Genomic DNA, 22,593 nt, shown 5'->3' on the forward strand with positions numbered 1-22,593 from the left:
TGCTTCCTAGATTCGAGCAACGAAAATATGTCTGTGCAAAAGTGGATCTTTCGGCAACGACACCGCCTGCGGCAACGCCGCGCGACGAACTGCGCGCTGGTCCCAGGCTGCCCTAGTCGTCGCTAGGCCTATCTGGTTTCGCATTGAAACCGCAGCTGACGGCGCTTCGGAAGTCGCCTGCCCTATAATAAAAGGCCTACTATTCACATCGCTTTACTGCGAACTCGTCCCATAATAAAAGATATGTTCAATTTCCACAATGCCTTCAGCAACGGAGCTAGCAGACGGTAGGCGAACCGCACCAAGTAGCAGCAGCACCAAAGCGGCTGTGGGATGAAATTTGCTTGTATCGCAGTCATCACTTTTACCAGCAACTCGGTATTGGCCAACGATCGTCAGAAATTATGCATTTTTGACATGCATCTATCCAAGGGCTTGCTATGGACGAGAACAAACAATACTAGCGCGTTTTTCAGTCGCCGGCGGCCGGTATCAAGGCTGGCAGGCCGGTCCGGCGTGGCTCGGCCCCGAGCGCCCTGAGCAGCGCGCTGTACGGCACCATGACGCTGCCGCTCTCCGCGCTCGTATTGGCTCCCGCTTCCCGTCGTTGCGTTTTCAGCGCGCGGCTCGTCGTTGACATCCAGCAGGTTGGACGCAGGAGACGAGCTGCGATCGGTCGTTACGACGTCGTTCACAACGGCGCGCCGCAGCGAATCGCACACACTTTTCGCACATATGTCCCCGCCTTAAGGCTGAAATCCCATTTCGGCACTCATCCGCAAAAGTCGTTCCTTCAGCTCGGGGTCCATAGTACGAGAGAAGCCGCAGCGACGGTTGCGAGACAGGTGAACACAGCAGACAGCCGGAAAACGAGCGAGCGAGCGAAAGAGCGCGTCAACCGGAAGTAAACAAACCAATCTCGTCGATGACGTATTTGTGGGCGGAGCATGGTCCCGGCCTGTAATCTTTATTTTTTTATGGTCCGCTCCGGTGTACGAGTTGAGAGGGAAAAGGCTGGTGGTCATTTTTAATAGCCATTATCTCTGGTTCCACACAAGGTAGATCAAAAATTTTTGCGGTAGGATGATGGATCGTTCAATGTCTATCAATATTTCGACTTCTCCTTGCCTGCATGGACACCGTTTCAGGGACCCTTTAAAGAAGGCTTAGTGCACATGTGATTGCCTACGAAGGTATGTATCCAGTACACTTCTTGGAACTTGCTTCTAGGACAATGCAGCATGCATGCTCATATAACATTCGTTCACAGGACAGTGGGAGCAGTAAGCGCGAGGAGATGGCTTCCACAAGTGTGTGCTGTTCTCACACTTTCGGGAGCCCTCGACTCGCACGGCTAATTCCCACTCCTCTTCAAAGTTGCGGGACGGAGTATTTTCGCATCTTGTTAATATTTAAGGCATCGCTAGGTTCTCTGTGCCTATATAAAGAGTGACAACGCGCGAAAGGCAGACCATAGCAAGCACGTGTAGTTCGCAGTGGTTCGCAACGGAAGCTTTGCAGCTTTCTGTGCACAGTCGCGTACAGTGCTGCGCAGGTTAGTGCGCTAAGGCCCATGAGAATAAATAAAGAACATATACATTGTCAAATATGGTGTGGAAAGTGAGAGCTGTTATTGTCTTATACTTATTGAGGTGTTTGTTAAAGTGCATTGTCTGTTATACTTGCAGCATTAAACACTTCTATTAATTGGTTCCAATGTTTTTACTTGGGCTGCTGCATTGTGCCATTTGTTTTACATGACTGATGTTTGCCGCGTTCTTTTTATTTCAGAAATACTGTGGGTGGGAAGATTACGGATGTGTGTCCCAAGCTTACCACATTTGAAGAGTCACATTTAAGAAATTTTCCGAATATAACCCATTGCTCTGCTGATGTATCATCAACCACAATAAAATATGCCTGCTATGCATCAAACTGTTTTTTGTTTTATTGCATTGCGCGGAGTGAAAAAAGCACGCATGCACCATATATGCGAATATTCGAGAAAGATCCGCCAATGGACGTACTCAACTGGACGTCCGTCGGCCGGCGAACCGTATACCTTTGGCCACCTTTCGGACGGCCGACGGACGTCTACCGGCTGTTTGCGGATGTTCAGCGGACGTACAGAACATCCGAAACAGACCTCTGTCGGCCGTCCGAAGGATATCGGTGGTTGCTTGGGAAGCGGCGTGCTCAATATGCGGCTCGGCGACAACGTTCTACAACAACTGAAGAACAAAGCGAGGAACTTTACCAAGCCTAGCCATCAATATGCTTCGCATCTGACTAGGCTTAACCTTAGATAAGCCTCAGCCATTTTTTTCTCTTCAGCCTCGCATGTCTCCTTAAGGCCACTTTATTTTAAGTTAAAATGAAAATTATTTCCATTAGTGTTCAGCGAAACACGTAAAAAAATCATTATTTGGCCAACAAACCTGCATGCACCGAACTGCTCAGCCACCCAACGAAATTAAGTATCTTGCGAAGATGGCTGCGCCAAAAAAAAATGGTATTTACCTCGAATTCCATGTCTTAAATGATCTCGTCATTTACTTGCGATACACATTTCGCCGTTACGGTACCGGCTTTTTCGTCAACCATCTGCTTCACGGAGTGGGTCTGATCCACTAGCAGTTTTTTTTTTTCAAGTTTGCGCAGCGAAAAAAAAATCACTGTCCACTATTTCTTTTAACCTACATCTTAGAGCGTACTGCTGCGACAGAAAGAAATGCAAACAGCGCGGTGCCTAGGTGCGCCGCTGTTGGAATTTATTTTCGTCACTCTTATGCTTGGCTCGCAACACAAATACGCTAGAGACGTCCGTGATATAATAATGTACCACTCTAGCGTCTTTTTGTTGCTACCGAGATAAAAACGCATTAAAGATAAATTCCGACTACGCAGCGCGTGGGCGCCGTGCTGTTCGCATTTCTTTCTAGCGCCCCTGTACATTTTGCTAATCCTCTGAAGCTCGTCAGCGTTCAAGCACGAGGGGAAAAAGCCAAAAAAGCTCGCGACTGCACAAAGAGATTTGCAGGCTGGCCAACACGTGCAAAGTACGTGCAGAACTCGCTTTTTTTCGGGAGAAAGCGCGCTGCTCGCGCAGCTACTCAATGGGAGGGGTGACCGGTTTGCCCGGACAAAAGTGCGGAGCCGGCCGCAGAGGGCGCATTTCACTGGCGTCCGCAGCGCCCTCCTGCGAAGCTGCGGTCCCCTATAGGCACCAAATTTTTGCTTTCGTGTTTTCATCTCTCAGCTGATGCGTTAGGCGTTTGTGTATACGTTGATCACCTCGTGGTATTCGCCTGCGACCGCTAAATAATTTATAAACTTCCTCTTGACGGTGTTTCGATTTCATAAACGGAACGACGGTTGTGGCGTGTGAGAGGTGTTTAGGTGACGTGAAGCATGAAAAGCAAAGTCCAATATAATCGCTGACACTCAGTTTTAGTTCACTGTAAGGCTTTGCCAGCCTGCTCCATGCACTGAAACATCCGCCGCGGTGGTTCAGTGATTATGGTGCTCGAATGCTGACCCGAAAGGCGCGGATTCGATACTGGCCGCGGCGGTCGCATTTCGGTAGAGGCGAAATGCTAGAGGCCCGCGCACTGTGCGGTGTGAATAAACTTTGAAAAACTCCATTTGGTTGAACTTATCTGGAGCCCTCCACTGCGGCGTCCCTCATAGCCTGAGCCGCTTTGGGATGTTACACGCCAGGAAAGCACAACCAAACCAAGAGCCGGAATGACAACAAACGACCTATCAGCAATTATACAGCAGATCTTTTATTCCTCTCATGTCGTAAACATCAACTGAACGTCACAACCATTGTTCGGCAGTTGAAACCGAAACAGCGTGAAGAAGACATTAGAAATTATTTATCGTGCGCAAACGAATACCACAGGGTGCTCAATGTATACCAATATCTAACGCATCGTTTGAAAGAAGAAAACACACAGGCAAAAATTTGGTGTCTACCGACTGTTGCGTCGATCAGAGAAAATCGAACAAAATAATCTCGGCCTACCCGCTTGCTTGTTTGGGCTCCAATTTCGCACCAAATGTGGCATTTGGCGGCCAGTTTTGTTTTACACTTCAGGTGGATGGGGTACTTGCCTGATTTGGTCAGAATTAATCGAAAACCTCCATCGTGTACGACGGCACGGACCGACACTGCAAAAGCTTTCTCAGCAGTTGTACCCGTAGGGCCATCTGTGCCCGTCGGAGGAACGAGCGCTCTACCATTGAGGCTGAGGCGAAACGCAAGCGGGGTGAAAGCGGCTGCCTGGTTGGTTTGAAAGTACTTCCTCGGCTATTTTATGATGACGGGAATAAAGTTCATTCATTCATTCATTCATTCATTCATCAAAATTGGGCGCAGAAAACGTTGTCGCACGCAGCTGCCCCACTCCTCGCACCTTGCGCTTCTCCCGTGAGCATGCATGTGAGTTTCTCCGCCTTCCTTCCTCCATGTTCTCCGCAACACCATGCCACGATGTAAGAATAGAAAGTTGTCTCAACGAGCTCTCTGCAGGTGGCACAGAACCGCTCGCAGTTCTCTGTGCTCGGCCAGAAGGCGCCACACGACTGCGACCGCTTTTGGAGTTAGAAACGGCAAAGTAAATTGGGCAGCAATAGACGTCAGCAACAAAATGTTGGCAAATTGGGGAAGTATACTTTGAGGAGCAATGAGAACAACTAGTTTAAATGCAAAGCTTAGACGTAATAAGTAAATAACCGAAAAATAAGGTGCACATTTTCCGGTAGACCCGCCGCGGTGGCTCAGTGGTTATGATCATGGAGGAAGGAAAGAACTAGTTTTCCTTCCTCCATGGGTTATGATGCTCGGCTGCTGACGCGAAAGACGCGAAATACGCGTATTAGATCCCGGCCGCGGTGGTCGAATTTCAGTGGAGGCGAAATTCTAGGGGCCCGTGTACTGTGCGATATCAGTGCACGTTAAAGAACCCCAGGTGGTCGAAATGTGCGGAGACCTTCACTACGGCGTCCTTCATAGCCTGAGTTGCTTTGGGACGTTAAGCGCCCATAAACCATAAACTAAACATTTTCTCATAATTCTCAGTGTTTACCAGTCGTTCTCGTGGGCTTCAGGTTATCTAGCGTCTGCGAAACATTGGGAATTCCTTAGGCCGATAAAAAGTACATGCCTGCATTGATCGGTCATCCGTAATTCATCGACTCGTCAAACCGACAAAATATTCAGGGGATTTAGTCCAACTCGACGTGCAGGTTGTCTGAGCAGTGGTGCGGACCGCGGTGAGCGATCTGAGCAGAATCTGATAGCTTCTATTTTCTTTTAAGGAAACTTGGAATTCTTGGTATAGTGTGAAAATATCTCACGCACGACAAAAGAGCGCAGGCCTGACTGCGAATCGGGCTCAACCCTTTTTGTTAGCCTCCACGTTTCTGCCCCATAGGTGAGTACCGGCAAGATACAGCTGTTGTATACTTTTCTCTTGAGGGATATTGGTAAACTGCTGTTCATGATCTGAGAGAACCTGCCACATGCGCTCCACCCCATTCTTATTCTTCTAGTTATTTCCCTCTCATGATCCGGATCTAGACATGTAATTCGGACGTCGTGGGCTCGGTTCCCACTGGCGTCATGTGGTTGTTTTTTCCTCTGCTTTTCTAATCAATTATCTTTAAGTGATAAAACATTTACTAATAATTTTCAGTGATCAGCACCAAAAATTTCTTTAAAAATCCCCTATGCTACTTGGTTTCTCTGGCTGTTGGCTTCTCTATTATACAATAATTGTGGGGTTTAACGTCCCAAAGTGACAATTAGGCTATGAGGGGCGCCGTAGGACGAGCTCCGGATTAATTTATACCACCTGGGGTTCTTTATCTTGCGCTGACATCGCACAGCACGCGATCATTAGGTATGTCGCCTCCATTGAAATTGGACCCGCGACCCTCGAGGCCAGCAGCCGAACGCCAAAGCCACTGCTGGGTGGTGGTGAAAACATTTATTCAGAAGGGACAGGAGGTATGTTTGGATCAGCCCGTAAGGGACCGATCATTACAAGCACTAGGTGGAGGTCCCTAGTTTGGGACCCCAGTGGCGGTGGCCGCCGCCCGGGCGCGCCCGACTAAGGCTTGTTGGGCCTGTTAGTCGTGACAGCCGAGCAGGGTCGCCTCCCAGCCCTCAGTCCTCCCAGTCCTCCCGGGTTGGGTTGGGGATGGGGGGAATGGCCGGGTTGGAGGGGCGGGCCCACACCATGTGATAGGTGTCCGAAGACACCGCACTACAGTGCGGGCAGTTGCCGCTAAAGGAGGGGTCGAAATGTTTTAGGGCTGCCGGGCACAGCAATGTATTGGTGAAGAGGCGGAGAAGGGGCCGCTCATCCGCCTTCTTGAGGCCTTTACATGGGCTAGGGTAAAGGCGATGGCTATCTTGATAGTAGGTTGTGATATCTTTGAACGTGTAGACCGGATTAAAATCTGAGCCACCGCGGCGGGCCTCTACCAAAAAGCTAATGTGGCGTTTTTACGAACACGAACATTTAGACCGGGCATCATTCATTAAACAGAGAAGTGTATCTGCTGATTTCTAATTAGGTGCGGACACTTTGCAACATCGCTAGTTGCGAGAAACGAAACGGTGTCATTAAGTTCATAAAATTATTCTCCGCATAGGACTTGCGGCAGTCAGTGCGCATCTAATGATTTCTTCAAATAGCTGCGTGGTTCAGTAAACAGACTGAGTTAATAGAATAGAATATGTTCAAGTAGAACGTTGACTATTTAACTCAGTGATGTAGAATAGTGGCCTACCTTCGTTGCCACAGTGCATACATAGTTTGGTGATGAGCCAAGTGATGTGACAGAAAACGCAATATTGTACTGCCTGCCATGTTCTGCTTCTCATCTGGCTACACGAATAGGGCACGAAAGGCCATGCGGTGAGATTGCATCGTGGTGCTGACGTACTTGCAAGGTTAAAATGCATTCAGCGGCGCGGTGCAAACCTCGTGATCCGGCCGGAGCACAAGAACAGCAATTCAGCGAGGACAAAGGAAGCCTTAAGTGCGAACGTCACAAAGCTAAATGCCCCACCCGTTGTGTGACATACGTGTAACTCAGGTGCAACTACAAAGCGTGTGATCGCAAAAGACCCCACACGAGGTTCATGGATCATTTTAACGCTCCCATCTATACGTCGCTTCATCGCCTCTTCGACGCAGCCCTGACGCTACCCTTGCGCCATTCCTGTGGAAGTTTAGCCTTGTTCCAACGTCGCTCCAGTGTCGCCCTACGCATCTTCTCGGTCGTATAGAAGTGAACGAGATTCTCGAGGAACAGCACCACGACGGCGCACCCCAGCCCGAGGCCGAGGAGCAGAAACGTGGCGAGGAAATGACTGAGGCTGGCGGATCCTTCCCCTGGTTCGGGCTCCGTTTCCGAGGAGGTCGGCGGGACGACGGCCTCGCAGCCCGGGGCCGAGATCTCAGCCAGCCACTTGTCCAGAAGGCCGCCCTCACGCATCTGGCCCAGCCTGCAGCGGGAACAGCACCGTCACAAGGGTGTATACTGAGAGTGGTCATAAGCGAAGGATGGCGAATCTACCAATCAAGGGATGCCTAGTGGCCGAATCGTAAATAATATAGAATTTCTCGTACTATATCTTTATTTCAAAAAGGCGACTTTTACTCGTCACATATAGCTGGCTCAAGCCGCATAAGCCAGCTAGGGCTCCTAACGCACGAAAGGTGAAGAGGTCGGCCTCAAGGACATGCTCCTCCCTGGTCTGCATATCCACTCGAAATAAATTTATGAGGATGCAGAGACGGGTGAGATAGGGTTGTGAGCATACCGCAGCAGATTACTGTACTACCGGAATCCTTCAATACTACCACCAAGGACGAAATAGGGTGCGCAATTCGCATCGTTGAGGCAGAGATGTCCTTGCAGGACGCCCTGGAGCTCTCCACCTCTGCGTCCCTGCTTACCTGCTGCATACTCCTCGTTATCACTTATTTGCACGATCTATCCTTCATACAGTCTTCTCTGGGCGTTTTTCAGCCGCGTAACAGCCCAGGTGCCCACCGTTCAGTAAGGAAGTATGTATGGTTCCCAAGGTCATCATATTTTCTGGTCTCACTCATAACAACACCTCTGATACTACAGCGAATGTACGAAGTTCTGTCCAAAAAATACATAGTGCGCAAGCTCTGCTCTCAGCCTCGGATGGCAAAGAGTTCAGTCCGATTAAAAGTAAGCATTTCTGAAAGTGCAGTCAGCAGAATCTCCAGGCTTTATACTTTAAAATGGAACTTTCGTTTCAGGTCTGTTCAGACCAGCAAGAAGCCGCAGAAATGCTTTAGCTGGATACTAAATGCTGGCTGTAGTACGGCTCCACGTGAGCTTCGGCGTTCCAAGCTCACGTTGGCAAAAAGAAAAAGTCATGGTGTAGAATACAGCCTTGCAGTTTAAGACCATCCGGTTTATATACTTGAGGTTTGAAGCCGTAGCTGTGATGCGTTTTTCTGTTCTTGGCCCCACCCAAACATCACTATAGGCAGTGGTCATAGAAAGATCAGGTCGGACATTGCAGAAATACTGACTTCCACGACGCGAGCACCTCTTCCATCACCCCATTGCCTTTTCTGTGTAAGCTGAAATACTCGCTGTTTTTCGCGGGGCTATCAGCTGTTCTAAGTCTTAGACTCGCGGCGTGCACTACACTGAAGTTCGTGTCCTTCGACTCTCCATTCTTCCCCACCGGCGGGCGTGTCTGGCGTCGACGGCCCTCACCGACCAGCTGGTCATGGTCCTCCTGAAGGGAGAGCACCTGTAGGCCTTTTGATCCAGATCCTCCCCCCCCCCCCCCCTCCCAGACTCCTATTGTGCAATAAGATGCTCGCCGCACTTTGCACAATAAAGGCACACCGTCTGCCCAACGTTCTCATGGTCTGGCCTTGAGCAGATGTGAAAGCGCAAAAGTCGGGGTACGTATAGAGACCAAAAGGGCATAGGTTACTTACATATACTTGGGAATCCAAACTCTACTGCGCGCAAATAATTTTGGAGTTTCGGGCAGTGGCCGATCAGAAATGACATCAGCTTTAGCAGCACTCTAACAAGCGCCAAATGAAAGACTTGCTTTTAAGCATCAAAACGACCTCAAGGACATCCAGCGTGACGAGCCTGGATGTATTGTCTGCAAGTATAGTTGGGCAGCATCACCTTTCTCTGCCTTTACTTTTCTGCATCCGACCAAACGTTTACCAATTATAGAAATCAAGTTCTACAATTAAATGAAATGTCGCCTGGTGACCAGTGTTAGCAGACATCATCATCAGCCCTTAACTAGTTCACTGTAAGGTAAAGGCACCTCTCACTGGTTTCCAATAACCTTGTCTTCCCCAGCTGCGCCGCTCTATCACAGCGAACTTCTTAACATTTGCACACCCGATTCTTTCTCGTCCATTTCTTCGGTGGCTTAGTGGTTATGGCGCTCGGTTGCTGATCCGAAAGACGCGGGTGCGATCCCGGCCGCGGCGGTCGAAGTTCGATGGAAGCGATATTCTAGAGGCCCATGTGCTGTGCGATGTCAGTGCGTGCACGTTAAAGAATCCCAGGTGGTAGAAATTTCCGGAGCCCTCCACTACGGAATCCCTCAGCATGAGTTGCTTTGGGACGTTAAACCGCCATAATCCATAAACCATCTTGGAATCCACTCCGTTGTCCTATAAGCAGCAATCGGTAATCATCAACAGGGGATGATAAACAAGCAGTAAATCCAGCGCGATCGACTTCAACCTACGGCGACCTACTTGTGGTCCAGCGTCCGCCGCAGTGGCAGTCCTCTTCGCACGAACATGGCCATGGGCACCTGCGTGACCGGCTGGCGGGCGTAGTAGAACTCGCCGTGCAGCATGTGGCAGTAGCGATGCAGGCGGCGGTTGATGGCCACCTTGGTGAAGATCATGGCCGCCCGCTCGGCCTGGATGTCACGCAGCGTGGACAGGCTGAACAGCTCCGAGGCCGGAAGGGCGCCACCCTGCTCCGCCATGCGCCGGTACACCTTCTGGAAGGCGTCCACCCGTGTGTACTGCACGGCCAGAGGACAACACGCAGTGAGCAAACGGAGAGCCAGTTTGTACCAAGGCGGAAATTGTGATAAAAACAAGGAAGTTGGCACACTCGTAGTGCCTTCACGAATTGTGAATATGCAAAGCCAGAAGGGTATGAAACAGTGCTGAACTGAGGAAATGTCAACATAAAGACCGCTTCCTTGATCCTAATATAACTTCCTGCTTCCCTTTATAGTCCTATACTGTTATGTTAGGGCGCAGTGACCCGGCAGCCAGCAGGTCACAAATTTGGAAATCTACGCTCCAGTCTAGGCACAAAGCGTACAAACAGGCTTAACGAATTCGAAAGTTTCTTGTTACACATCTCTGGGCTCAAAACGCGCAGTTTGATTTTAGCTTCTCGAACACCGCCACTTTCAGCCCTTACCTGCAACAAAAGCGTACTCTGACTTAGTCGACAACTTGCTATAGTCAGACACAACTCAAGAACAAAACGGCTTCTCTGCAACAAAGGACCCCTTGTCCCGCTTGCAGGCTCATATGAGAATCGGCCGACGCCATTGGCTGGAAGGGGGTCCTTTGACGGGGAAAAGCCACTTCGTTTTTTAGTTGTACCCAACTGTACCACAAGGTCACCATGCCCAAGTGCGAAACCGTTGCAATGCGCATGTCGTAAACAGGGGCACCTTCTGTTTTCAGATTTTTATGACAGCGCCCGCAGATGCAGATCCGTAAAGGTGCGTCAAACGTAAGCTCATTCGAAGATGAGCGGCTCCGCTCGCCTTAATTGCCTGGTAGAATCCCGACCCTCGCAGCAACACCGGGCGTATCTTCTGCTCTCGAGCCAGGTCATCGATGTCCCACAGCCGCTCAACGTCCTGCTTGACCAGCAGGCTGGCCTTCATGAAGGCCGTGAAGAAGGTGGTCACCAGGATCACACCCAGCAACCAGAAGCACGTCACCAGTCGCTGACTGACTGGGCCCGGCTTGCTCCAACGAGGCACGGCTGTATTGCGAATATGACCGGGAGACAACAGATAGGCACATACACGCTTGTCTTCTGTGATTGGTTACTGTCAGTTTTTATTTCATCTTTAGCTACATTCACTGAAATCAGAGTTACCGGAGGCATTGAGAGTTCATTAAAGCGACTGTGGAAACAAAAAAAAGCAAGCAACGAAGTTCATACTTTCGGGATCGCTCGAAAGCACACGCGTGCAGTAGGGATACGACTGAGACCACGTACCACGGGCACGTCTGCTGTTGACGACACGAACCAGGCAGGCAGCGCCGCCACGTGTCTTTTGTGATAGTACTAATAGTTCTAAAAAGTGTCAGAATTTTAATGCAGGTCGAGCCTTCTTCCATAAATTGGGGACATTACTCTGGAGAGCACCGACAGCTTCCACAAACGTGCCTATACGATATGCATTGCCGCTTATATGTATTTCTTTGATATCTGCGCTGATTCGAAGCCAATAATGCATTGTTTTAACACAAAAAACTCAATCTCAAGGAGTCGTAATGCGCCTGCCTGCGTCTTTGTTCTCCACTACTCTCAAGAGCATCTGCATTATTATTATTGTTGTTATAATTTAAGTTCTTTTTAATTTGTTTTGGTAGGAAATATTGTTATGTACAGGAGGAAAATAAGTGCTGATTCCAGCAGCAGCGCGGCTTTCTGTAGCTGAGAGATCGTGATTCTGTTCATGCTGATTTCCTTCAAGGGCTTCTTCTCCAGGTCTTGGGGGATAGCATACAGTAATATAGTTACTGCCGTCAGCGGAGCTACCACCTTTACCAGAGTTATTAATTTTTTTTTCACGACTTCCACAATTCTTGAACTACTGCCGTCGGGAATAGGAGCAATACTAAGCTTTCATAACAAAAAAATTCGCTGTGGCTTCGCTTGGTTAAGCCCGGTAATTGCGAAAGCAATATCCGTACCTACGCCATGGTACAGCTGGTAGTGTAGCTGGTGGTGGTGCTTGTGGTTAGACTTGTGGTGATGCATCGGTTATACAATCCAATCCATTTCAGTCCAATGCAATCCAATCCAATCAAATGTAATCTAATCTAATCTAATCTAATCTAATCTAATCCAATCCAATCCAGTCCAGTCCAGTCCAATCCAATCTAATGCAATCAAGGTCAAATGAAGGTCAATGGTGGTCAATGGTGGTCACCGCCGCGGCACGGCAAAGGCGTGAAAGTTCAAGTAGTATTGCTTTCGCAATAAAAGCATAGTACTTTAATGGAGGAACTATTGAGCTCTACTTTAACAACTGAAAGCTAGTTCAATAAAAAGAAGAAAATGGGGGCCTGAGTTACAGTGCGGCGCCAAGTAAATTAAGCGCTTTGATTGCGTGCCTTCGTGCCTTTTCGTGCCTTCTATTCTTCACCACCATTTTTTTTTTTTCGGGGAGCAAGTCATCATCACGATCGGGAAAAAATTTATAGCTCTCGGTCGGCCGATGTAAACGCATTCGCCATTGACGACGACTGTGCAGAGCTGGAGGTCAAGCGACGTCAGCTAGTGCGCTCACCCTCAGAGAGAACGCTGCTGGCGAAGGGCCATATGAAGTAGCCCGGTCCGCGCGATTTGTTCCCCCCGTGCGTCCGCAGAACTCTCTCGATGACGTAGTGGGCCAGCCCGCACACAACCATGCTGGCGATGATCAGAGCCCACACCTGCGCGCAGCCACAGTATATATGGTGAAGTGCCTCATTCGAGGAGCGCTCGGTCATCGTTGAAAATGAAGCATGCGGCGGCTAGGACCCGGAGGCCGCAACCTAAGCCTGCCATACACTCAGTGGCGTGGACGAATATATGCGCGTGCGAGTTGTGCAGCAATTTCAGATGAAAACTCGCTCCAAAAGCACCGCCGAGTGTGCAGTTTTCTTTGATCAATACTTGCAAAACATGTTGCTAGATTCATAAATCAGGAACTTTCTGTACCAAACTTTACAGAGAAAAGCGAAAATATAGACATTTACAAGGTTTGGCTTGGTTTATGGGGTTTAACGTCCCAAAGCGACTAAGGCTATGAGAGACGCCGTAGTGGAGGGCTCCGGAAATTTCGACCGCCTGGGGTTCTTTTACGTGCGCTGACATCGCACAGTACACGGGCCTCTAGAATTTCTCCTCCAAAGAAATTCAACCGCCGCGGCCGGGATCGAGCCCGCGTCTTTCGGGTCAGCAGCCGAGCACCATAACTACTGAGCCACCGCGGCGGCTAGACATTTACAAGGAGATATTAAAAGGCACGATGTGGCTCTAGCATCCGTTCAGACTACTCTTAACAGCGAGAAAGCGAGTGGTGGTAATATTCTCAATATGTTGTTGCGTATCTATCTGAGGTTATAACCTTCAGGAAATTACGTTTCCCAGTCTAGCTATGCTGTTTGTTTTTTGTCTGTGAGGCTGGTTAGTGTGCGTGTATCTCTGCCTACCATCGCGGTCAGCGAGACAAAGGCAGAGCCTTGGTGTCTTGTTTTGGTCTCGTGCATATACAGTTCGTCAAGCAAGCACGCACGCTATATTTTTCCGGTAAAGTAAAGGTTATCAGGAAAACGCGCTCACCGCGGGAGAAAAGGTGAGCGCGATGCTGAAAAGGTTGCTCTTGAACTGCTTGGGCCTTCCTCCGAGGATGACCATCTCCTCATACGAGTACGGCACCGTAGGGTCGGCCACAGAGACGCGCTGTGACGTCACCACCAGCGGTCCTGGCGCTATGTCGGCCTCCTTGCGAAACAAAAGAGAAAGATAATACATTTCTCCAGGTAAAAAAAAAAAAAGCAATGCAACGGACGAGAAAGAGGGCAAGCAAAATACGAGACAAGCCCCGCTGAGGGTATGCGCCATTGCAGCAGAGAATAACGACAAGTGAATATGGAATGTCGTTCATTCTAATTCGCTTAATTCGAGCTTCCGGTTAATTCGTAACGGCGCTTTGTTCTCATATTTATGACATGTATTGAAAAGGCTTCATTTTATTCAAATTCCGCAAAATTCCAACAAACTTTAGGTCCCCTTCGAGTCGGAATAACGGAGAGTAGACTATTAGAGAAACAACATGAAATATATACTGTAAATCAAAATCACATTCACTGCCACACGAGTATCCATTATTGGACGAGTTGGTTTTTAAGGCGAAAGCCTTTAATGGCTCATACTCGCGGCCATGACTCCGTCCGTCCGTTACATCTGAAGTGAAAGTCATAACTAGTCATTACTAGTCCCAAGTCATAAATAACTTGTCATTACCCAGAAAAAAACTCCTATAACCTTTTGCACGGCGAGATTGAACCACCATCCTTCAGTTCCATAGCCGAGCATGCTAACCACTGTGCTACGCCGACTTTTCTTTTCTTTATTGGTATTTATTCATCGTGGTTATGTACAGAAAGGATATATATATTCTGCCAACGCATATGCAGTTCTCCTTGTCTAGCGTAAGGACGCTGGACAGCGTTGCGGGAAAGGCTTTCGCCTCCTCGCACTTTAGATCCCCAAAGCGCCCCCTCGAAATTTTTCTTCAAGCTACTAAGAAGTCATAAACATGAGAACAAAGACGTCGAAATAAGACCGTAACTACTGTGTGCAGATAAAGAGAAGGCCATCGGGACACACAAAAATACGTCAGTGTACAAATATGACTTGCAGAGGCGCTATTTGAGCACACAAACATTTGCTACCTCCCGCCCCACCCCTCCCTAGATAACAAACACGCAACACTCTGGCGCAGACTACAGACACACACACTCCCCTCACCCCTTACCCTAGCCTATCATCCCTTCTTCCCCGCTCCTGCTTGCGCCCTATGCCCAGGACCCTTCGCTTGTTCCCTACACATCCTTTCCCTCTGCCCGGCGGACCCTCCCCCGCGGGACCTAGAGAACCTCAAGACCTTGGAGGACTGGGAGACCCTGCTGCGCTTGGAGGACCCGGCCGTGCAGACCATCGCCACCGGCCGTGCTGCCATGCAGTGTTATGGACCTCAGGAACATAAACACTTGAGTGTAGTGGGGTCGTGCGGGGACCCTGGGGCTTGCCCCGAATTCCTGTTACAATAAAGTTTTTTTTTTTCTCTCTCTCTACGATTCTCTTTTGTTTTATTTCTTCGTCACTTCAAGTTTGCCGAGATTTTATTGAGTGGCTTTTTAATGCTGGTGCTGACGCCCTTTGTCAACGCATCCCTGTAATAAGTTTGAAATATCCATGTACCCCCGCACCCTGATTCTGCTGCCATTTTTATCCATTTTTTTTCCTAATTGCTTCCTGCACTACCCCCCCCCCCCCCCCCCCCCAACGCATGTCGCAGGTTTTTGCAAGCTGGATACAATCTCTGCTGTTTCATTAACGAGCCACCTCTCTTCGAACTAATGCTGTGTTCCTTCGTGGCTACTGGGTTTGAAATTGGCGTGTCTGTATAGCTGTAGTCGCGCTGACCACATGCCATCTTGCGCCGAGCTTACTGCTGGCAGTTTACCGTTGTACACACTGATTCCTTGTCAATAGGTTGCTTCATTTTAGGGTCCAATAGAAGCTTATACGCCTTCACTCTGCCACCTTGAGTGCGAGGGAATGTGCCAGCCATAGTTCTATCAGTGCCCATTGTTGTGCTTGTTGTATAGCATAGCAACCGCAAAAAAAAGTTATAGAAATCTACGATGGCCATATTACGAATGTTGTCGCTGTACTTAGTTGAGAATTGTGTTGATACACATATGTCTACCGTCCAAATTAACCCCACAGCGCGGCCACGCAGTATCTGGAGCGAACTGGAGTGGTGTGAGACTTACGTTCTTGACCAACATCCCCACGATTCCGGGCCACGTGTTGTTCACCGACTCGCCGCCGAACGTGCCGTATCTCGGCTTGACGAAAGTGCAGCTTTGAAACAAAACAAAAATGCAGAGAAGAGGAGAGAAAGAATAAGATCTTCATTGAACATTTAATTGCACCGGCTCTCCTAAACTTTAACCACTGCTCAACCACCCGATCAAAAGCGTCAGTAAAGCATCTTCTGGGGCCAGTTGTAATTCGAACGTAGACAAAGCCAGCGTAAAACGATCATGCTGTTGGTCTCTGTCATTATCGAGATAACATCGCAGCCTCTTTTAAGTCAACCAATAAGGAGCTCTGCTGAGTAAAAGCAGCAAATTGGAAAAGAAAAGAAAGACTAGCCGATGCACAGCATCACGCTTTTTCACAAGGACCAGAAAGAGTCTGCAGAACGACGCAGCGGTATACCACTTACTTGAGTTTTAAGGAGTCTATCGCGGCATGCGTGATTTTCCCGATAAAGCCGAGTAGTTGAATCTGACCATTCTCCACCTTAGCATCGATGTAAGGAAGGTACTGAAAAAGAAGTAAAAAAAAAATCACTTTTCCCAACTGATATTCGCGTTGTTTTATATCAGTACAAGAAATATACTCATGTTGCAAAAAAATGACACACGGAAAATATCACAGTTGATCAAACGAGCTGCGGCAAATCTTGGTAACTCTTCTGAGATTTCCGGAGCCCTTCACTACGGCGTCCCTCATAGCCTGTGTCACTTTGGGACGTTAAATCCCCATAAACCATAAACCATCTTTTCAAATCTGAATCTAGAACGTGTGCTTGGACAGTGAAAGCTTGACGACAACAAAGTGCGGTTACAGGCGCGTCGCGCTTTGCATTCGTGAACGCCCTAGATTCCTGTTTTGGCAGAGTGATAATACTCGATCGCCTTTGAAGTTTGTCTCCTCTTACGGCGCATAATATGATGACAAATAGGTGTACAATATGCGACTGAGGGAAGTCTAATGTGGTTATAGCTGACCAGTGCGCGCTCTCGGCGGGCTCTAGGCAGTATTTCGCCTAGTTTGTCACATTTCTTGCGAGAAACAGCGTCAAAATTAAAACGGAATTCCATGCATCTTTTAACCAGCACATGTTCGGCTAGTAAGAACAACTGTCCAGAAGTTCCTTATGCGCCTCTGAAAACAAGGACATGTCACTAGCTCTGCCGTGTGCTGCAGAGCCAGTACAATTAGAAGCAATGGTTAGCCTACTAAAGCCTTAGAGAGAAGAAGACTGTAATGACGGTCGAACCAAGGCCCTAACCGACGTTCTACCCCTAGGCGTTCTAACACTCTACAAAGCCAGCAAAGTTAAGTGCAGCTTTCGAAATTGTAAAAAATGGGAGAACCGATTAGCTATAGATTATCGCAGCATGTAGAAGCAGCATGTAGAAGCTGCCGTCAGCTGCGCGAGTGCGCCCGAGGAGATGTACTGAGTTGCGCTTCACCAAAGCTATACCTAACGCGTATGAGGAGCCCACGCGAGCCGACGTAACCGCGCTGCTAAAATTCATGCACGCCACTCGCTTCAATGGACTGCTACGTTTGCAGCGCTTCCTCTTAACTTGCCTACGCCCAAATGCGTCTTTCACAATGGCGTGAAAACCTGGCACCCTACCGACAGGTATGCGATCTTCCAATGCCTCTCACGAAGAGCGTCCATGTCGTGGATCGCAGGGCCTGCTTTCGAGACTGGTTGTGATATTCACTTGCGCTGCAAGAAGCGTACAGACGGTAGACATCGATTTCATTAGCGAAATGCCCTCTACTTAATGCTCTCAAATGGCCTTCGTAATTGTTTCAGATGACCTGATGCTCTCGATGAGGCGGGCAATTTGGTTGAAGGGGAGGGCGGGTAGGAAATAAATGGCCCATCCCCTGCCCTTGAACACGTACACTCGTACGCAGCGTTGTATCGGCAAGGGACCTTGTATTCACTGAGCAAACACACGTGAAATTGTCCAATGAGCCTATCCCGGCAGAAATCATTGATTTGCAGGGCAATCAAGCTCATAAGCCGGCTGTATTGCCCGAACTTAATTGGACAGATACCCCCGGTTTGGCTGCTTTGCATCCTGTCATCGGCTCCTCATTGCTTCTTGGTCAAACAACGCGCTGCAGCCCGTTATCAGGACAGTCGAAGCTTTCAAATGGATTGGTCAACCGTGATTTTTATAAGGTCGACTAAAAACACACACAAAAACAGAGTACGTGCATGCTTCCCTTTCAGCTGTAGAACGGCTATAAAGAATTGCGAATAGCGTCGGTTGTGACATCATGACGTGTATAGCCAAAACATGGGGCAGTACCGGCAAACTAGCTGTATCCTCAACCAGCCGCAAAGAAACAATACCTACTGTATCAGGCAGACGACATAGGCTGCATATTGGCTCCGCACTGAGCACGTGTAAGCACTTGGTACGCGGAGTCAATACAAGGAGTCTGAAAGAATTTGTGAAAGCCATACACGAATATGACGACTGGTCTTGCCGTGATCGCATGGACCCGGATAATAAAAGCGCCCCCAGGCAAGTAATGAACTGTTCGTTCTCTTTCTCCCAGTTTTATAGCCTCCTTAGGTGTGACGAGGCAGCTTCAGCCCTTGCAAACTGCGGTTCCATGCTGCACGCGGCGAACTGCTATCGGCAGTCTGAAGTTTGGTTTATGGTTTGTGGGGGTTTAACGGCCCAAAACAATTCAGGCTATGAGGGATGTCGTAGTGAGGGGCTGCGGAAATTCCGACCACACGGGGTTCTATAACGTGCACTGACATCGCACAGTACGCGGGCCTCTAGAATTTCGCATCCATCGAAATTCGACCAACGCGACCGGGATCGAACCCGCGTCTTTCGGGTCAGCAGCCGAGCGCCATAACCACTTAGCCACCGGGGCGGTTGGCAGTCTGAAGTGTGCCGACTTCCCACAGTCTTACCACAGCGCAGATGGTTGCATATGATTTTCAAAGCTAGAAACGTTCAAATGACATACGAGGGGGTACCCAAAAGAAACCGGACTTATTTTTGTTTGAACTTATTTGTTCACATTTTAAGCACAGACCTTCAATCTCCTTCAAAGTATTCCCCACTTGCAATGATACGCTTGTCGAATCTTTCATTCCATTTTTCAAAACATTGTTTAAATTCATCTTTTGTGATGCTTGACAGTGCCTCAGTCGTTTTTTTCTTCACCTCAGCAACATCAGCGAAACGCTTTCCATTCACCTATTTTTTTCATTCTAGGAAACAAAGAAATTAGCACGGGGCAAGGTCGGGAGAGTATGAGGGTTGAGGAATAGGGGTCATGCCATTTTTGGTCCAAAATTGTCCTAGAGACAGGGCTGTGTGAGCAGGGGCATTGCCATGATGGAAAAACCAGTCACCCGACCGCCACAAATCTGGCCGCTTCCACCGCACACCGTTGCCCAATCTTCTAAAAACATCCGAGTAGAAAGCCTGGATAACTGACCCTGCGGAACAAATTCTCAATGGACGACTCCTCTCACGTCGAAAAAACAAATCAGCATTGTTTTGAGGTTTGGCTTCACCTGGCGACTTTCCTGAGGCGAGGTGAATTTGAAGTTTTCCATTGGCATGATTGCTGCTTTGATTCAGGATTCAATTCGGGAACACTTGAGTTGTCCCCATAGCATCGTCCTTGTACGCCTTTCTTAATATTTCAAGAGTTTCCATTCAACTTTTTCCGAGCGAAAATCAGAATTTCACCGGCGCACGCTGTTCACGAAAATCAGCCATTGCAAAAACGACATTCACACCAAACAGTCTTCACTCTAAAACTCTGTCTAAACTAGGCTGACCTCCTTCAACGACGGCACTCGGCTTACTGACTCTGGAATGTTTGTTCTATGCGCTGCTAGTGGCAAAACGCGGTACCACAGAAGCTTTGCCGACCAAAAAATTTATTCCGGTTTCTTTTGGGTACCCCCTCGTACTTCCACCCATGCTTCCCCCCTTACAAGCAGTTCACGATAGCACTACTTGACAGCCACAGATGTGACGAGCAAGTTAAGTAGTTCGTTCTCAGCATAACTGATCAAAACGCTTTGGATCAAGCAGAGAGTTCACTGCTCGCTGAATGCGTTTTCTGTCGTGAGAGCCTGCTTGTGATGCAACGAGTTTGTGACATTTCTTGGCGCGTTTAGCGAGGAACAGAAACTGTAGCCGAAGCATTGACATTCAAGAGACAAGTAGTTAAAAGGAATCGAAAAAAAAAACAGCTCGTTGTATGTCTAACGGGAAGTCTTGCAAAACAAGCGGCCTATAGGAGGTCATCTTGCATGACGTCATCTGCAAGGGGCGCTATCGCGGCTGGCGCGGTATTTGCGAGGTGGTTGCAAGCGCGGACGCCGAAACCGGCCGCAGCATTTAAATCCTTGTGATCCACCAACCGCGAGCCTTTCGCGTTTCGTTGTATTGCATTTACCGGCTACATTATCACCTCCCTTTGTCCGGAAAACTTGTCTGTCCGGTTATCGTTCGTCCATCCACGCCCGTCTTTTATGCTCTAGGACGTGCATAGTGCACAAGGTGCCGCGTGAACAAGGTTCCAAATTTCTCGTTTCATGTGGTGGTAGCGGTGAAAAGCATTTATTTAGTATATTACAGAGAGGTGCTCGGGGAGAAGCCCCTAGTGGGTCTCACCCCTTACAATACTAGGCGGAGTCCCTCATTCCGGAATCTCGTTGGTCATGACCGCTACACAAGTCCGCCGAACCAGGGCCTGTTGGGCCGTACATTCAATTACATCAAAGATTTCTTAGCAGACCGCTTGGCCTATATACGTATACAAGAGACCGAGTACGGCCCGTTTGAGATGGGAACGCGGGGCACACCACAGGGCGCTGTGTTGTCCCCGCTTCTCTTTAACATTGCTATGGTGTATCTCCCGGCACAGATGGCGGCTGTCGGCGGTGTTCAGCATGCGCTGTACGCCGATGACATCACCATCTGGGCCACTACGGGAAACATAGGAGAGATGAAGGAATGCCTGCAAGCAGCGGCGAGCATAGTTGACCACTATGCCACGTACTGCGGCCTCCAGTGCTCCCCGTCCAAGTCTGAATTTGTGCATATTCGATCTTCTCCGAAATGCAAAATCTCCGTTCAGCTTTCTCTCGCAAGCGGCCCCATCCGTGAAGCGAAGGAGCTACGGATACTCGGTCTCTTCATTAATCAACATCGTAAGGCAGACACAACTCTTGCCAAACTCCGCAAAGTCGGCGACCAGGTGGGCCGAATGGTTCGCCGCGTTTCCAACAAGCAAGGAGGGTTGCGAAGGGATGCGATGCGGCTCGCGCATGCCTTCGTAACTAGTCGAGTACTGTACTCGACTCCTTACCTCCGCTTACGGAAACATGACGAAGATCGCTTGGAGATTGTACTCCGCAAAATTTTCAAGACAGCCCTCTACCTCCCGATATCCACTTCCAACGCGCGACTCCTCGCGTTGGGGGTGGTGAACACCAATCGAGAACTTCGCGAGGCGCATCTCGTTAACCAATACACGCGTCTCGCCCAGACCGTGTCCGGTCGACGCCTCTTGGACCGGTTACATATCAGACATGATCACCATACCATGAAACGGGTTCGAGTGCCCGAACTGTGGAGAAGCGCCCTCTACGTTCGACCCCTTCCGACTAAGATGAACAAGGAGGACCATAATGGCCGGCGCCAGGCGCGGGCGGATGCCCTGCACCGCCACTATGGCTCAAAGAAGCATGTCTTCTACGTCGACATTGCAGGCCCCTACAGCTCCAGGGGGGAATGGTACACGGCTGCAGTCATACACCAGGGAAAACATGTGAGCGTTAGTTAGCAATAGCATCAATTTGAGCTGCACGAACTATACGCGGGACTTTAAATTATTCCCTCCAATAACAAAGTATCGGGAGTTGATAGGCACGGCGTCACAAAGGGATTTATTGTATTGAGAAGACTTGGCAGCGACAGCATATACCATGGCCGGACTAACCGAACCGCCAGCCTGCCTACCTACTTTAGGTAGGCAGGTGACACATTGCACCTTAGGTAGGTAGGTGGGTGGGCTGGTAAGGTAGGCAGGCAGGTAGACAAGGTTAGATTAGGCAGGTAGATTAGATATATGTATTTGGCAGGCTGGTAGGTTATGCAGGTACTACGTAATTAAGGCAGGCAGGTGGATAGGTAGGCAAGTAGGTTATGTAGGTAGGTTTAGGTAGGCAGGCAGGTAGGTAAGGTGAGGTTAAGCAGGCAAGCAGACAGAGATAGACACAGATAATGACAGACAGACAACGTTTAGCATCCACTTTGAATCCGGGAAGTGGCGTTAAAGTGGCTATTTTATTTCTTTTGTATTTTTTTAAATGCGAAAGCATTATTGGTCCCATTGTGAGGAAAGCCGGCGGCGCGCATGTGTGTATACTTGCAGATGATACAAAAAATCCCAGCGATGGCAAGAAAAATAGTGTGACGCCATGCTAACCACTGGTCGATCTCAATGTGGCGTCAGTTTTTCCGACATCCGAACCAAACCTCAGCGTGATTTTACAGAACGCTTGCTGAATTTGCATTTCATTTTTCTGCTACTCTCTTTTCTTCTTCATTTTTAAATCCCTCATCCCTTTACCCCAGTCACGCTGTTCTTACACCGTAACCCCAGTGCAGGGTAGCAAACCGGTTT

General features: G+C 48.9%; 1 protein-coding gene and 1 long non-coding RNA gene across 2 annotated transcripts; one reads left to right on the plus strand and one right to left on the minus strand.

Moving 5' to 3' along the window:
- Positions 1 to 1,154: 1,154 nt before the first annotated feature.
- Positions 1,155 to 1,935, plus strand: LOC149370996 (uncharacterized). The gene is made up of 2 exons (XR_016291781.1): positions 1,155 to 1,193; positions 1,792 to 1,935. It is a non-coding gene; the product is annotated as an uncharacterized LOC149370996 (long non-coding RNA).
- Positions 1,936 to 7,194: 5,259 nt separating this feature from the next.
- On the minus strand, positions 7,195 to 17,581 carry LOC149370997 (glutamate receptor ionotropic, kainate glr-3-like). The gene is made up of 8 exons (XM_089578980.1): positions 17,537 to 17,581; positions 16,331 to 16,431; positions 15,873 to 15,963; positions 13,651 to 13,812; positions 12,614 to 12,758; positions 10,850 to 11,073; positions 9,807 to 10,084; positions 7,195 to 7,525 (listed from the first exon to the last, which is right to left on the minus strand). The coding sequence occupies exons 1-8, from the start codon at positions 17,579 to 17,581 to the stop codon at positions 7,195 to 7,197; spliced, it is 1,377 nt and encodes a 458-aa protein (XP_089435106.1).
- Positions 17,582 to 22,593: the final 5,012 nt, after the last annotated feature.

The sequence above is a fragment of the Amblyomma mixtum genome, chromosome 1, assembly GCF_055824585.1.
Source record: "Amblyomma mixtum isolate Tamu chromosome 1, ASM5582458v1, whole genome shotgun sequence".
In the NCBI taxonomy this organism is placed as follows: domain Eukaryota; kingdom Metazoa; phylum Arthropoda; class Arachnida; order Ixodida; family Ixodidae; genus Amblyomma; species Amblyomma mixtum.

Excerpts from the sequence above, each read along its gene's own strand:
- LOC149370997 (XM_089578980.1), bottom strand. The coding sequence starts at position 17,581 with ATGGACGCTCTTCGTGAGAGGCATTGGAAGATCGCATACCTGTCG. Across the intron at positions 13,813-15,872 it reads TGGGGATGTTGGTCAAGAAC|GAGGCCGACATAGCGCCAGG; the intron begins GTAAGTCTCACA and ends TTGTTTCGCAAG. Across the intron at positions 7,526-9,806 it reads CGGCGGACGCTGGACCACAA|GCTGGGCCAGATGCGTGAGG; the intron begins GTAGGTCGCCGT and ends TTCCCGCTGCAG.